Source organism: Calonectris borealis, chromosome 18 (assembly GCF_964195595.1).
Source record: "Calonectris borealis chromosome 18, bCalBor7.hap1.2, whole genome shotgun sequence".
In the NCBI taxonomy this organism is placed as follows: Eukaryota; Metazoa; Chordata; class Aves; order Procellariiformes; family Procellariidae; genus Calonectris; species Calonectris borealis.
The window spans coordinates 10761877-10779041 of NC_134329.1; the positions used below are offsets into that span (position 1 = coordinate 10761877).

A 17165-nucleotide genomic window follows, 5' to 3' on the forward strand; every position below is an offset into this window, starting at 1 on the left:
GTCCCTTCCCTCCACATTGATGGCCCTGTGTTTGTTTGGGAAGCTGGAGGTGAAACGTTTGGTGTAACCTGGAGCCCCATTTTGGAACCTGGCAGGGTTTGAGGGATTGGTTTTGCTTCGCACATTGCTGGGACCCAGCAGATCTCAGTGGCACGCTCCAAATGTATGTCAGCCTGAAACTGGTCCTGGCTCCAGCAGTGGCTGGGTGTACGACTTTGGGGAAAGCGATAACCAAACGGAGCAGTGGCTGCCTACCTTCCTTCTTCCTGATGCATAAAAGCAGCCTGAGAAAAGTTGCCTTTAATCGCTCCCCCTACAGTAGACCTTCCAGGGAAAATTAGCACAAATGCAACACCAGTGGCACCAAGGGAATGGACCCTGAATGACTCGGAAGGGGGTTAATTAGTTTGTTGAAATCCTTCCCTCTTTAGTTGCCACCTATAGCTCCAAGACACGACAAACCATTGGGAAAAAGGATCTCTTCGCTGAAAATCAATGCTCTTTAGAGGTAAGAGCTAAAGATCCTCCACGGAGTATACTGTTGGGAAATAAAGTGGAGGAGACTGTTCCTGTTCCTCTGCCATTAGGGTAGAAGACAAATGGGAGATGGGAAAGCAAAAGGTTTCCAGGTCTCTATAAAAATCACAAGGGGGACAAAGAGCCCATTTCTCCCCTCTGTGGTTTACTGTCTTTAATCTCTCTTTGCCTTGGTGTCCCCACCTACCCCGCGGGCAGAGTCATGTTTAGACGTGCTGAAAAGCTTAACTAGCATTTGCAAAAATGATTCAAGATCCCCAGATACCGACTGCCAGAGATGTGCAAAGTGTTACTGCTCGTCTCTTCGGAGGATGATCTGCTCCTCAGCACCAGAGCTGCTGGTGGACAGGCTCTCCGCTCCCGGACACGCTGGGCAGGTAACACGAGCGTGCTAGGCAGAGGGAGCAACATCAGAAATCCCTACAGCCCCGTACAAAGAGTTTCCTCCTTAGATTAATTTAATAACAGACTGTATTCACTCCAGAGAATTTTATAAAACAACTCCCAGTCCCGCCGTAGCTGCCCCGAGCACTGCAGCACTGGTGACCTGCAGCAGAGCTGGTCTATGCCCACGGCAAGACGTGGCCCTGCCTCGTAGCACTTCTGCCATCTCCACCACCATTTTAGCGTTGTAATAGGATGGGAGGGTTAAAACACAATGCTGCAGCTGAGTGACCACCATGGGCAGCACTTTGGGACTAAAATTTCCTCAAGTACCTGGTTTTAAAGTTGGGACTAACTTCATTTGGACTCCACATCAGAGCTCCGTGCTGCCCCGCGGGGCACAGAAGGGAGCACAGCTCCACTCCATAACCAAAAATCTCCTCCTTTAATCCAAGGACAAGATTTCTTTGCCAGGCACGTGATGAGCTGCCCTCCCTACCTTCTATACTGTCCACTGACTTTTGTATTTCAAACTAATTGCCACTACATCATCTGATCCTGCCCAGCTGTCTAAAAAAAACAACACCCTGCGTACCGCTGGGACGTCTTTGTCAGAGGCTGTGAACTCATCTCCATCCAGCACCAGGATGGATTGAACAAACTGAAGCAGCATTTTATTGCTGAAGCATAAAACATGGGAATAAACAAGCACCGAAGTGCTACTGATCGTTAAAACCAGATGGGAGCCCATTTACTGCCTCCAACAGTGAGGTGCCACTGCTGCTCCGCTGAGGCCCCATTGAAATAGGAAACCCATCGCACCATCTGGGAGGTGCTGGACAGCAGCAGCTACAGGCAGCCCCTGCAATTCAGGCTTGGATTTATCTGTACTGGCCTCTCACCACCACCCTGGGGATAACCAAGGAGTGACAGAGCTTTTGGTCTTGGCTCCAGAAGTACAGTCACTCCTGTAAGGCTGTGCCTACATGAAAATGCTCCAGTGGGGACAAGCAGCCTGTCCAGGGCTAGTCCCACTGTCCAGGGGAGGTGGGATGGGGAGAATCACAGGCCAAATTGTCCACACAGAGAGCAGGGACTTGGGTGCATTTCAACAGTAGTTGTTCAAATGTACATCAGAGAACCATCACAGGTTCCAGTCGCCCCTGGGCATCTCAGCTCCTGGATAGTGGATTATCCAAAGCAGCCCAGGTCTGACCCTATTTCCTTACTGACCAGTCCTGTCTGGCATGAGACGCTCCTTCACGGTGGGAAGAAGGCGGGGGCTATTTCCTCTCCTTCCTAATCAACGCACCCACCGCAGATAAACGCACAGCAAGAGCATTCCCAAAGTCTTGGAGCTATAGGTGGCAACTAAAGAGGGAAGGATTTCAACAATAACGGAAACTGGCCTTCAGAAAGAGCTCCATCCTGAGCACCCCAAGCTGCAAGCTGAGCTCAACCCCCCACCTAGACTGAAGTTTTGCACCTTTGTCTCTTCAAGTCCCATCTTTCCGTGGCAGGGAGCCCTCTCAGCAGCCCGAAACCGGAGCGCTGCATGGGGCCAGGAGTGGATTCCCCAGGCTGCCCCTACAAGCCGGAGAGGAGATGCAAATGGATCAGGAGACTGCTGGAGAAGCAGAGACAGACAGATGCTTTTACACTTCAAAGGAAACAGGGCCCTGTGAGGCTTTCAGGAATACGCACAAATCGATAGACTCCTTTTAAACACCAAGCACATTTGCTCAAGTGTGAGGCAATTAGTCCCTGAGGATGGAGGCAGGACAGGGCCATTAACAGACATACGGGCAGGATGAAGCGAGGGATGAGAAACATGCGGCACAGCTCCACGCGAGACTGCCAGCTGAGCCTGATGAGTTGGAAACCTTGCTGTCCTGGCCTAGCGTTCTCATCCGTGATTTTCAAAATGCCCTTGTGTCCCCAGGGGCTCTACAAGGGAGCGCATTAGTATCATTCAGCCTATGTCAGTGCAACGCTCAGTGTATCCCTTTGGTGAACAGGGAGGTTTTGATCATACCCCTTCCACTGCTCAATTGTTCACCTTTATCCCTGGAGAATGATGACCAGGGATGCCCCGAAGGACATGGGAGGGCTGACTTATGCTTACTGGATCTGCAGCGATTCTCATTTCCCCCTCACCTGGGGGGTAAACGCTGCTGGGTGGTGCCTGAGCTGCTCTGGACAGCTCTGTCTCTGCAGAGCCCCTTCTAGACAGTAAAACAGAGCCAAAACCAGATTGTGGGCGAGCAGAGGGCTGGCTGCTCAGCACGAACACAGCCAGTATGGGGACGGACCACACGATGCGGTGCGACAGAAATCAGGCCTGACTCATCCCCTTCTACTCTGCACCAGCATTTCCACGCAGATCTACCCGCAAGCCACTGACTCCCAGGTGCCGGTGCTTTGCGACCCCACAGATGGGAGCTGGAGGAGTGACGGTGCCAGCACGCAGGAGGTGTCTCCTGTGAACAGCTGCTGTGTTTTTACGTGTACAGTCTTATTTTTCAATGAGAGGCAGAAATACCAAAACTGAGCAATGTTTTATGCCTGGCTGTGTGACTGTCGGTGTGCCTGTCCTGTATTGCTAGCTACCCACTCCCACTCTCCTTTACAGAGGCACAAAATTTTCCCTTTTCAGTAAAAATAGGAGAGGAAGAAATAAAAATCTCAGCCTGTCCCCAAAGAACTGTAGGAGATGGAAATTAAATCCATCCATTACACTCACCAAGCAGAGCGCTGTCTGGGTAGGAACACTGTAGTCGTACACCTGCACATTCAAAGAAAAAAATGGGGTATTACAGAAGTGTCAGAGGCAATCCAGCACCCTACAGCAAAGTCCTTCATGCCATAAACCAAACTCACATGACTTGGAAAAACAAAAAAGGAACAACACTAAATCAAGCTGAGCAGCAACACTGTTCATCACGGCTGCAGCGCCTCTCCTCATCCCTGCATCGAAGGATTGCTTCACCCTTGCTTAAAATTTTGTCGGACGCTGCTGCTCAGGCCCAGGTCTCGAGAATGCTTCAGCATTTGTTCCGGGCAGCACACACCGCGTGCTGTGGGGAACACGGGCTGCAGAGCAGAAGCGCTTTCCCGACCTGCTTCACTTTGTCCTGCGAGCCTGCAAGCAGCTGCGTTACCTCTCCTTGGGTTTCTCCTGCTCAGATTTGCTGTAATGTCTAGAAGCCACATTTAAACCTTACTACATCTCTGCAAAACATGCCAGTGAAACCAGCTTACCTGGAGTTGCCCGGAGCCAGGCCAGGAGCACGCCTGCTTCTTGCAGCTGGGGCAACCGAGAGTCAAGCCCTAGAGAAACAGGCAGAAACAGGCACCCCCCCCATACAGCCGCAAAAGAGCAGCAAAGTTGTGCCTCCGAGCACCGCAGGAGCCCAGCCAGCCTCTGGGTGGGCGTTGGGGCAGGCATCACTCAGGGCAGAGGGGAAAAATGTGACAGACCACCCCCCTCCCCACACTTTGAGGAAAACCCTTTGGCCTCCCTTCTCAGCTGGCCCCGCACAGTTTTACCCCCTCTCTCTTTGCTCTTGGCCATTTACAAAGTAAATTCAGGCTGCGGGCGGGGAAGCAGGTAAGGGAAGACACCTGCACCCTGCACATTTGGCCACTGCTGAGCGGGGAGAGGGGGGCTGGCAGCTGCCTGCAGCTCCCGGGCGGGAGGTATTTGGCTTTGTGCCGGTCCAGCCCCGCGCGGCGGGTGACGGCTGCTGTTTGTTGTTGTCAGCCAAATGCTGCAACCCCCCTGCTAAGAGGCTCCGTATGGGATCCCAACCTGGGGCTCGCGAATTAAGTGGCTTTTAAGCTTTGCAATAAAAACCATTTGACTTGAAGAATGTTATTATTCCTGGAAGGGGGTTTGCGCTGCTTGCTTGGATGTGCTTAAGGTGACACAGTACATACGCTGACGAAGGAAACGCACTGCAGGAGGCTCACCAAGGACCAAACGACAGACACCCCCACGCCGGGCAGTCAGGTCAACCCAGAAGGAAGCAACGAGTCCAGCCCAGCCCGGCTGCCCAGCTACGAGGCGATTCAAGTGCCCCAGCCCACCTGCGCACAGGAACGCTGCTTCCCAGGACGTCCCTGCGCCTCTCCGCAGGCAAGTAGCCCCCCTGGGCTCCCACTGAGCCCCCGCGGGGACAGGCAGGCCCTGCCTCACACCGTGCGCGTGAGGACTCCCCGCCAACGCCAGGGACCGCAGAAGGGGCTGGTGAGCAGCGCTCCCTCCAGGCTGGGCTGGGCCAAGGAGGCCGATCCGATGGCCCCAGACAGGGAGTTTGGTTTTCACCAGCTGAGCCAATCTCTCCCCCTCCAGCTCCTGGAAATCAGATAAGCTCTTACTGAAACCAGCTTGTAGCTGCTTCTGCAGAGCCAGAGGGTGACCGCGGGGGTACAAGCGCAGAGGCCACATCCTGGCCCAGGTGAGCGGGGACCCTGCACCCCGAGGAGGACTTGCCGTATCTTTTGCGAGGCGTGGGGAGAGGTGGGCACTTTGCTGAGTTGCAGGGAAGCACCTGAACCTGCAGCTGCTCACCAGGATGCGGCCGTCTGTGGAAGAACTGCAGCGTGGGCAAGAAAGCATTTTTCTGCCATTCCCATCTGCATTGAAACAGTGTCACACAAGGCTTAAGGCTGCAAAAACCAGTAGGAGAAACCAAAATAAATCAGGATCTTTATTTCCCACAGGAAATTTACCTAGATCCCATTTATAATCCATTTGCCCTCATCCTTATGTAACTCCTCTGCAGGAAAGGAGCAGAAAACGCAGAGAAAATAAACAATTTGCTGCAAAGAATTAGTGCAAGAGACTGAGTCACATCTAGCAACGCAAGCAGATAACCTGGGGCTCACTGAATACGCTGTGCAGAACAATGAACGCCGAGATCAACAGCGTGTGTCATGGATGTACAAACCGGCCCCAGGTAACAAGACTAAAGTGGAGCCACTGGTGTGCTTGAAAGAGATGCACAAAAAACACACTTTAGAGTTTATTTTATTGCTCTTAATGGCCTGCCTTCCGCATGTCTCATTTCCTTTTATTGAAGCTGTCAGAGAGGCATTACATTATCTCACATGCGTGCAAAAACAGCATTTCAGTCAAGCTCATACAGACTTTTAAATGCCACAGCTGAAGAAAACAAGACAGTGGGAACTGCAAAGGGAGGAGGCGGCAGCAGGGTCCAGAGCACACACCTACCGGCAAAATTTCCAAGGGCTTCACAAACCAGCCAAGCCACAGTCTCTAACCAGAGAGAGGCGAGCGAGGAAAGTAAAGGTACTTTTCTAATAAGCTGGGTGATTCACTGAAGAAGGGCAAGGAGTCCTGTTGCAACAGAAGGCTGATGAGTAATTAATAGCTTGTCCTAGGCACAAGGCTGAGTCTTTTTACCCCGGCGCAGAGCCGACGGCCAAACCAGCTCTACCAGCAGGCCCATGGGCAGCACCACTCTCAAAGCTATTCTGAAGGTTTGGAAAAGAGAACATTACATCCATATTTGCACAGGGGTTTCCCTGTGCTGCCCAGTTCTCCTCATTCCTCATACTCACCACAGCATGATTTTCATCCTCATTAGCACCCTGTGACAGAGGGAAATACAACCCAACTTCAAAGATAAAGAAACAGATCTAACCAAGTAGCCTGTGAGGGGGTGCATTACTTTCTCTTTTCTTGTTAGCGTGGCCCTGGCAGCAATCTCGGCGGGGTACCAGGAGGACTGCCCCCGCTGCAGAGACCTTGCAGAAAGTACCATCCCCAGGGTCCCCACACACGGGGCTCAAGGCACCAAACTCCCTTCTCATCTGATTTCCAAGATGTGAAAACCAGTGGTGGCAAAATCAACTACTAATGGTCAGAGACAGAATATATTTCTCACCCACAGAGGACAGTTTTTTACAGCTGACCTGCCTTCACGCAGCCGGCATCTGGACAGCAGGAAATCACAATATTCTGGGGCTGTAAACAATCTCCTCCACATTTTTTTCCCCAACCAGATTTCTTTTTAGTGAGTCACTCACATCCACATGAGTGTCATGCACAGCAGGTATGAATCGCTACTGGCCAGGGTACTATCAGAGGAGAGGTTAATGTACATATACTGTGGTGGAGTCTGACCTTTATTTAAACGCTGCACATCTCACACCCATCCTGTTAAGCGAGGGGAAGTACTTGGCTGCTCTGTACGTATCATAATTGTGGTACAAAAGCAGATAGCAATATACTATTTAAATAAGGAAGTAGTCGTCGTAGTTGAGTTTCACGAATTTGTAGGGCTACTTTTCAAGGTCATTTTAACAATAATAAACACAGCTCAACACCTCTCTGCTATGCACACGCACAGTGCTGAGCTGGTACCCAAACAGACCGGCGCACAGCCTTTCCCGGTGTACCTGCACACCGGTCCTGATGCACCGGTGGTCACAAACCCACCCAGGTCTGCTCATAGACAACATCCTGCTACACACACGCGCACGCACCCACAGAGAAAACCATCTGGCATACACGCTAAATGACACACCTCACTGCCTACTGATGGCTACAGGCCACAGAACAGTTTATTTAAAGTGTTACAAGAAAACATTCCCTAAATAACACCTAGAAACATGTCTATCCTCCCTGAGAAGCAAAGAGCCTATCTCAAACAAGACCCCATTGCCAGGGCCATTCTGCCACTTGGGCAAACAGGGATGCTTCTCCCTTCTAACACGAAGATAAAAAGAAATCCTCTTTGCAGGCTGCTTGCTGGAAGAACAGCTCCTGCCCACGATGGGACCACAGAGATAAGGGAGGTGGAACTGCCCTGATAACTACAGATCCCTACAGACTCCAAAGAGCCGCAAGATTGACTTCGCCAACCAGCCTGGGAGGTGCTGAGCTCACCAGCAATGCAGCACACAGCTCAGGGCCTGCAGGGGATTAATTAAAGTATATGCCCGATGAGCAATGCCAGGCTGGTGAGAACTGTCTATCGACAAAGCTGGCTCAGAGGGCGGTACAGTAACCACAATTATAAATTACATTCTCCAGGGGTGGCAGGCGGTGGAAGAAGGGAGAAGTTCAGAGTGAAAGATTTCCTTTCCCTTGAAAGGAAGAGGTCGGAGTGACGCAGCCAGCACTGCTGTTCGTGGCCCTATTTCTGACAAGCACAGGCCTTTGGAGACCCCCAGAGCAGCCCCCCACATTTTGTGAACAACCTCCCTCCACCACCAGCAGAAAGAAGAGCGTTTCACTAACCTGGAATCTAGGGGTGACAGAAGAGGGGTGGGCACGGGGGACACGCAGACACAACACACAGCCTTGCTGCCGCTTCTCCGGCACGGGACACACTCTTCCCTGCCTGCGTGACCCACTGCTGCGCTCCAGACACACAGGCGTTGCTGTGTGGTTTACTCTCGTATGCTGCTGGAAGAAAGGCAAGACTCTAGCTTTGGTTTGACTATACTAAGTGAGGAAACTGCTCAAGGGGGCACCCGGATTGCTTGTTTTGCTCATCTTTGCAGTAATTCTCTACAGCTTCTCGGCCACCTGGACGGCTTACTGCAACTCCTCAGCCCCTATCTCCTTGCATGCAAATCCTGGGAGGAAAGGATTTTGGAAACTGCCAAATGCGAGACGCAAACAGCCTGGGACTGAGAATTCAGCAACTCTTTAAATACTGCTCTTGCAGCTCCTTGTGGTTTCCTACTCCTGCTGGGAAAAAAAAACCACTGCAGAACACATTGATTCAGCCAGACTCACACTGACATGGCTGGGACCGCCACCAGTTTAGCCCTTGCTTGTGAAATACGGTGAGGGTGGTTGTGCAAGGAGACAAGGAAGTGAAGGTGTCCCATCTACCACTTGCAGCAATGCCTCTTTGCCTAGTGTAGACAAGGCTTCAAGATCAACACTCCAGAGCAAATATTATCTCATTTACAATTTTCTTCCAGTCTTTTCATTGGGAAGGGTCTTCCCCGTTCACCAGCAGGCATATGGGAACAGAGGGTACTGGCTCCACTCTGCCATGGTCCCGTGGGCATGTCCTGGAGCCCCCTGCGTATTGTACTCTGTGGAGAAGGCCGAGTAGCTCATTGCCCTGTACTGGCTGTGGGAAGGCACCATCCACTGGCCGAGGCCTTGCTCGGTGCCGTAGGGACTGTACATGGGCGCTCGGGCCCCGGGTTTCCCGACGGAGTCTAGAGCCATGTTCACCACTCCTGTGTAGTCCTGGGGAGGAGGCAGAGGCGGGGGGAGCGGAGGCAGGTTGGCGAAGCCATCTGGGAGCTGTTTGGAGTCGTGCTCGGGCACCATGGCGAGATCCAAGGGGTGGCACCTTGCCCGGAAATCGTTCAAGGTTGCAGCATCGCGGGTGGGAAGCTGCTGGCTGTCCCCAGCTTCGTGAAACCTGAGCCCCAAGGGCAGAGAGAAGAGCGAGTCAAACCTACCACAGTGGAAAACCACTGAAAACCCACACAGATCCCCTGGGGAAAGGCAGGGCAAGCGCTTAGCGTGCCCTCTTCCCCTTGGCTACTGCTTCATCTTACTGTTAGTGTGGATTTCAGTCCAAGCCTCGCTGTCACTCACGCAGAGAAGGTAAGCCTAGACTGCTCTAGTTCTGGCTCAGTTCTAGTCTGGGCTCACTATAACTCATGCCTGAATTTGCAACGATAAGAAGGAGGGGGAAAAATAAAAATCACTGGAGTCCTGCTGCTCCTCCAACATGCTTCCTTCAAAGGACAGGCAAGCTCTGCGGTACGCAGAGCTGGCTGGGAGAGCATTTCAGGACAGGGAAACAAAGAGCACTACTAAGACATGAGTATGCCCAGAATTAATGGGTTTGAAGTAACACAGAGTTGAAGTAACACAGAGTTGAAGTAACACAGAGTTGAAGTAACACAGAGTTGAAGTAACACAGAGTTGTGGAGCTATCTCCATGCTAATCTAGCACCTATCACCCAGCTACGCTGTCCAACAGAAAGGCATCCTTCCTCACTCCCACTTGCCGTTTTTTCTTAGGAAATGCCCAGTAGAAGAGGAGGAATCCCATCAGTTAAAGAGTGGCTTTGGACATGAACACCGGGAGGTGGGACTCACCGATATGTCTGGTAGGACGGCGTAGGCACTTGCTGCTCTCTGGCCAGACCCTCCCTCTGGTCAGCTGGCACCGGCGATGCTGCAGGGAAGGCATGGCTGCCATTCTGCTCCGAGACCCAGAAAGGGTATCCGCTGCTGACCACGATGGAGTTAGTCTCTTCCTTCACATCTGCATTCTCATCTTTCTCAAAATCTGACTCACAGCGGGGAAAACAAAGAATGGAAAAAGATAAGAAGGGGGAAGAGAGAGCCAGAGCTCACAATGGTCTATTGGCAGCTGGATTGATCGCAGGATGGTGGAAGGAAACACACTAAAACCCCTTCTGCAGCCATATTGCCTTAAGGGACTTGCCCTTTGCAGCTTTTTTCTGCCCTTACACCGTGGTGTTTGCTCCTGCCCTGTTCTCTCACCATAGCTGTGCTACTGCAAGCAGCACCGTGAACTGGAGCAAGGAATGATCGAGCTTAAAAACAACCTAACAGAAAGAGTAAAGATACTTTTTTGTTTTTTTAGTGGTATCAGTTCCCCCATCTGCACAACCCAGCTGCACAAACAGCATTGCTGGCACAACTGCATTGACAAGAACCAAGAAGAAAGCAACGGGTGATACTGCAAGCTCGTATCGCTATTGAAGAGAAAACATTATGAAAGCACAGCCTACGATCATACATGGTCACAAAGCATGGCTAGGCTGGGAGGCTGGCGAGAGAGCTGATGAGTAGTCAGTAATGACAAACGACTTGCGAGCAGGCTCCTGTGGATCAGAAAGAGTCAGAGACTCAAAGCTCTCAGAGACACAGCACCCTTTAGGGTCTCCACCCAGGCCACTCTCCCCAGGCAGGAGAGACAGCAGAGCTATGTCGTTGCTTCCTTTCCTTCCTGTGGCCTGGGCGCTGTTTGGAAAGAATTCTCTGGGTTTGTTGTGATCAATATTACCACGTTCCTCAGCACCGGATTCCTTTTCCTCGTGCAGCTTCCTCTTCTGGCCCTTGGCTGGACTAGGCTTCTGGCATTTGGCTCGTCCTTCCCTGGGAAGGAAACAAGACATGGGGGTAGCTTGTAGGTAAGCTTTTTGCCTAGATAAATACGCAAAGAATTCTGGACAAGCCCTGGAAGACAAAAAGATGGGATAAACCTCTCTGACATTCTGTGACTGACACCTCTCCTAGCAAAGCCCTGACGGGCCCTCGGGGAATACTCTTGCCATAGTCGAATTACGGGGTTAGCCATGCCGCCTGCCATCAGCGTGCACTTCCAGGGAGAGCCCTCGCCCCGCAGGATACTGGGGATAAATCGGTAACGGGGTTGCCCGCTTCATGTTTGTACAAAAGGCAGAATCAACATGGAAACTCAGCACGGGAGGTTTTGGCACTGGGTTTGTAAGTGTAGTCCGATGTTGGATATACATACTATAGACACAGGTATGTGTACAGTAGGGTGGGTCTTTCGCTTGAAAGGGGCTTTTTTCTAAATGGAAAATGAGTCTAAGCTTAGTCAGAAATGATCCTATTAGGAGGAGAAAGAAAATCCATAACATTTTCAATGTTTAAGTAAAAAAGAATCAGTTTTGGCCTTTTTCATCACGAAATGAGATTTTTTTCAGGCATAAAATAACACAAAACAAAATCTCAGATATTTTCACAACATTTTCTGCTTGGAAAAAAGCATTTTTTCCTTCTCTATTGCCAATCTATGGTTGCATTCAAGCTTTTTATTTTTCATGTCATCCACTGCCTGCCTTCAGACCAGACGGAAGATCTCACTGGTATTGGTATCCATCTTCCCTCTTGCAGACAAAATCTCCTGTTGGAAGAGACGAGGGAGCCTCCAATTGTCAGAATCAAGCTAATCTCAAAGAAACTCAGTGATCTACTGTGGACTCCTGTTATCGCTGCTGTTCACGTGTCAGACTCCAGTCTAGCTCCAACTTGCAAGGGAATGCAGGTCTCAAATTTGTCACACCTCCCACATTTCTATAGGAAATCCTGTGTCTCCTCCCGCTCCCCAGGCCTCTTGGGAGGAGGCTGCACCGGGGGACATCATTCCCAATACAGGCAAATGCAGCGTGCACAACGCAGCAGGCTCTGCAGAGCTAGCTGGTATAGCCAATACTGCTCAAGGGCCTTGGGTAAAATTCACAAGTGAACTCCAGTTATAAACAAATCAAGATGAAAAAACAGTTTACCTTCGAGTGTTCTTGCCATGCTCACGGAAACCTTTAGCAAATGGATTATTGTCAATCTTGAGCTTTGTAATCTTAAAATAAAAGGAACGAGATTCAGTATCATGGTGACTGGTTAGGTTCTTTACCGTTTCAAGACCTGCACCTCAATATTTATCACAACAGCTTGTCTGAGTGTTTTGGGCATGCCCTTGCCACAGTATCTGAGCTCTTCCAGCAGCTCCCATTATTGATGAGGAATGGAGAGAGAAGTGACTTTGCCAGGGTCAGCAGGAATTCAGGTGGGATTCACCTGACTGGAGAAATGTACAGGGTCAGTATCTATATCTGGACTTTTGCCCATACTTTTTACTGCATTTAGGGTTCTGTTAATCACTGACAGTGTACTTAATACAATTAAGGTGCATGATTCATCTCATCCCAGAGTAGATGTTTTCCACAGGAACCATAATGTGCCTGTTTCTTTCCACTGTCCATGACAGGCACCCAGGGTGACTAGCTTGGAAGGAGACACCTTCCTCTGCAAGATTTCTAAAGACAGAGTATTTAGCAACGTGTCCAAGAGCAGTACTTGCACACTCTACCTGCTCATTCTGGTAGGCAGTAACAGAAGTGAAGACAGTCTCAGGGAAGCTGAAGACTTGGAAGATGCTCCAGCGGACACTGAAGAGGTCATCTGCCTGCACAATGTGGAAGCGCGGCTTGTAACGGTGCATGGAGTGGAGGATGATCTGGCACAGAGACAAAGGAGAAAGTTTCTATGTGCAACCACTGCCAACACACTGTGCAAAGTCTCCTGGGGAGACTCCCAGGACATCCATTTCAAACCAGGGAGGCCTGCCTGGGACTGGTGCCTCTATAGTGACAATACAGGCTAAAGCCTTCCCTCGCAGGTGGTTGAGAGAACACAAGGGCTGGGCTGAGGAAGGAAGAGAGGGCACTTGGATATGTTTTAATTTCCGCGTGATCTAATTTCTCACAAATCTCACTTATTTCCCTTAACATCCGTCTGCAATGAATTCCAAGAGAGCACAGCACAAAGGCCAGCTACAACCTACATGCCCGTGTTGATCCAGAGTGTTGTTGGTGAGCTTCAGTTTTTGGAAGGACACGGGTTCTTTCATCCAGTGGCTGCCAGGAGCTGGGGAATCTGGGTGGACATAGGTGCGACAAGGGAGCTGGGGCTCTGCTTTTCCAGCAACTTCCCACTGATCTTTATTCCACTGTGAAAGGAAAGACCGAAATCTAGAGCTTAAAAAAAATTATAGGAAAACCCCAGAAACTTTGCTTCACTGTTGATTTAGTGGACTCCTCTGAAGCACAGTCCTGACAAGAAGCAGATTCTCTCTTACAAGCCATGATCATGTTACCAAAACAGCTCCAAGTTTAGGCCTCATTTTTCCTCCCTTTCTCCCAATGGCTGTCAGAGAAGTCTGACATTAATCATGATTAAAACTGTACGGCTTACAATGCAAGGTAGTTACCTTTCCAGCTGCTCCCCAAGCAAGACTGACAAATAACTTCAGAGAGGCATGAAATCCACCAATCACTTCTGAACTTTGTCCAAAGACAATTTATTTATCAGCCTGGCCATTGAAGCAGAAAGATTAATCTATTTCAAATGAAGATGGAAGGACAGCACAACTTCTATTATTTAAAGTACTTACCTTGTACCTGAAGTTGTCCATTGGCACAAAATCTACCAGCATGAGGTACTTGGCATATGGGATTAAGCCAGAGACTTTGATTTTGCATTGTGGAAACATTCGTCTGAAGGACAAATGAGATATACACCATAAGGATTTCTCTGTAAAGTGGATATTGTCTAACGATCAAGCAGCAGGTCATGTTTACTCACTAGAGTGCAAAGTTCTGGTAGCAGTATTTCTACAGGCCGGCTATTGAACATTTTTACCATTTTAGTGATGCATTGGCTAATCCTATGGGCTTAGGGAATAGGCACTGACAGGGCAGCAGTCACTGATGGCCTGACATTGTTACTGCTTTTGTTCTTCTGATTCCTGTAACACAACAGTGGGAAACTTAAAATAAAGTATTTGGAATCTGCACGTAGTTCCTAGCCTTCTGCAGCTATCACAGACCTGGAGGATAGATTAGAGCATTTTCTAGCGTGGGCAGAAAACGTGCTCTCATCTAAGAGCACATCTAGCTTTCAGTTCCAGTACTCCCTGCCACCACTTTCATATTCTGACTCTGCAAAAAAGCTTTGACACCTACCTCCCTACCCAAAGGGATTATTTCAACTCACAGCAGCTTTGACATAATACATTACAATTTCACAATTTCGTATTCTTTCACTGCAAGCTCCACAATGCATGACTCATTTAAACTTTAGAGTAGTCTACGTGCACAGACTGTTATGATTCTATGCCATGTTCTTGTCTGCAAATGGAGACTCAAAACCAGGTATTTACTGCTCAACTGCTGCTGCCTGTGACCGAGGCAAAGGAAGCCCAGGGCACTTTGCAGAGCAACCTCGCAGCGACAGGAAGAACATCAGTGTTAAGTGCTGAGATAAGAGTACAGAAGTTTTCTCAGCACATCAGCCCCACAGTGACCTTCTGCACTTCACAGTTTGGATGTCTACGACATCCAGAAAGTGCAATTCTTCTGCCAGGGGCAGGGAAATGTGCATAATCGGCTACAAAACTAGTTTAAGGGCCACCATTCAAAAAAAGAGCACTCGGAGATTTTGTTAACAGCTTGGAGGGGTGTGGTGTGGGCAGCTGTCCTGCGCCCCTCACCTGCCAGACTTGGTGATGATCATCTCAGTTCCTATCTGATGAAACTTCATCCAGAGACCCATGTCCTCGAGGGTGACCACAATGGAGCTCTGCGGGTAGGGCTCCAGGCTGGGGGAAGGAAGTGCCTCACACGGCGTTTTCACGTCTACCAGGAGAGAGAGAAACCAGTAGCTTCAGACAGGCAGGAGGGGAGCCGGCATGAAGCAGCCTCTCCTGCTCAGAGACAGGGCCCCGAGCTGCAGCACCCACGTTGGCCCTCCCAGTACCCTCCAGTGCCAGCTCCCTCCAGTACAGGGAGCAACCGCATTTCACACGCTGTTGTGACAGACGGGGTCCGTACATCTGGCTGTTCATTGCTCCGCCACGGTACGTCTCAGCCCCAAATCACCCCGCAGCCCACAGCGCTGGCTTAGCTCGGGGAGCGGAATGCCGTGATTTCACCCACGAAGGTCCCAGGTGCTGCCGAGAACTAGGGAGTCTGCGCCACAATAAACCTCTTAAAGAAAATCCATTCTTTTTCTTCAAAGGCTTTTTGTTACTTAGTAGGCTCAGAAGGCATAAAGGCTTTTCCAACAGGACTGGTTTTAGTTGATAAGCTCTTTTATAAAGATTTGTGTGTTGTAAAAACTCAACCTGACTTCCTTTATTCCAAAACTCAGCCCGCCAGGTAGCCACAATCCGCTTTTATGCCTGTTCTGGTATGATCAGGGTTACACAAAACACTTTACCAAGAGAATAAAATGAAAGCTGAAAGGATTGGAAAGATTTTAAGTGTACCAGTGGGTAATGGGAGAAAACGACAGGTAGGTGGTAGCAGAGGTGAAAAATCTCCTCAGAGGACAAAGAAGGGACAGACAGGAGACCCAAACTAAGTGAAGGCAAGAACGGGAGGTGACAGAGCCAGACCATCGAATATCCTGAAGAGAGGATGGCTGGTTTGAACTGGACTGGGAGATGGAGACCTGTGACAGCGGTGGAAGGTGCCTCTTCTGTTACCCACCACTGGCACGTCAGAGGAGCTGCCTGCGGCATGCCTGCACTTTTTATTACAGGCAGAGGACAAACTACAGTCCTGTGGAAGAGGGAGGGGGAACTATTGGAGAAACTGGCTTTGGTGTTGGTGGTACCCACCTCCTCTGTAAAGCTGTTTGGATTAAAAACCTCCTATAGGAGCTCTTAACTATATTGTAACACACGCAAGATCGCTGCTGCCATACCGAAAAGCCTGGGCAAAAAAAAAAAAAAACAGTTTCATTTTAGGTCGAAACATGACCTGGTATAGCTACTGGTGGATTTATTCCTACGCAGTAAGGCTTTACAAACGCTGCCCTGTGGTCCGAGCGAGGTATGGATAAGCCCGCTGGGCTCGAGGGCACTCCCAGCAGCAGTGCTGTCCCCAGGTCGGTGCCCACGGGCCACTCTGCTGGGCGAGGCGATACCAGCCAGGCACGGCTGATTGTTTAACGGGGAGATTCTTCTGCCTCTCAGCCGATCAGATCTTAGTCAGAGCATATCAGAAATAAGGGAATTTTCACCTTGTTACAGCTTTCCTGAGTAACGTCTTCAAATGAATAAGCATGAAAAGTAGACAACTATTTCCAGAGAAATGAGCTTTTTTCAGAAAGTGACATCTTTCCACTAAAACAACCCAATACGAGTCTAAGGGGTTCTTCCCACAGTATTAGGGAGTAAAAAACATTTAAATGTAATTTTGTCAGTTTGTAAAGGTCTTTAGACATCTTTAACAAAATATCCTCTACCTTTTTTTCTGCTTTGATCCAACATTAATGAACTGGCTAAGAAGTGACACCTAGTTTGCTCACTAAGATTAGCCTGTTAACATCTTCTTACTAAAGCTTCCCCCATATCCTCTTGCAAAGACATGAAAGCTGCCATGAGACGATGCATTCGGTAGCTCAGCGCAGCACATGTATCAAAAGGAGTTACAAGAAAATTGGGCTGATTTCCCACAGGAGTCATCCAGTGACAAATACATGCAAACAGATTTTGATTAGCTAGACAGATGCTCACTCCTTCCCCAAATGAATTTTACAATTAACATTTTTGTAAGCAAATTCCAATGCCATTAAATGAGACTACAACAAGGCGGATCTTGGGAGTCCTTGCTGAGGGGAGACTTCCAAGGAAATCAAGAGGAATTTAAGTGAAAGGAGTTCAACACTGAAT

At 49.6% G+C, this 17165-nt stretch overlaps 1 protein-coding gene across 1 annotated transcript; it reads right to left on the bottom strand.

The window, feature by feature from the left end:
• Positions 1-6839: 6839 nt before the first annotated feature.
• LOC142090384 (T-box-containing protein TBX6L) lies at positions 6840-16010 on the bottom strand. The gene is made up of 9 exons (XM_075168166.1): positions 15979-16010; positions 14979-15149; positions 13881-13983; positions 13272-13436; positions 12798-12944; positions 12217-12287; positions 10968-11059; positions 10031-10223; positions 6840-9341 (listed from the first exon to the last, which is right to left on the bottom strand). The coding sequence occupies exons 1-9, from the start codon at positions 16008-16010 to the stop codon at positions 8915-8917; spliced, it is 1401 nt and encodes a 466-aa protein (XP_075024267.1). The 3' UTR covers positions 6840-8914.
• Positions 16011-17165: the final 1155 nt, after the last annotated feature.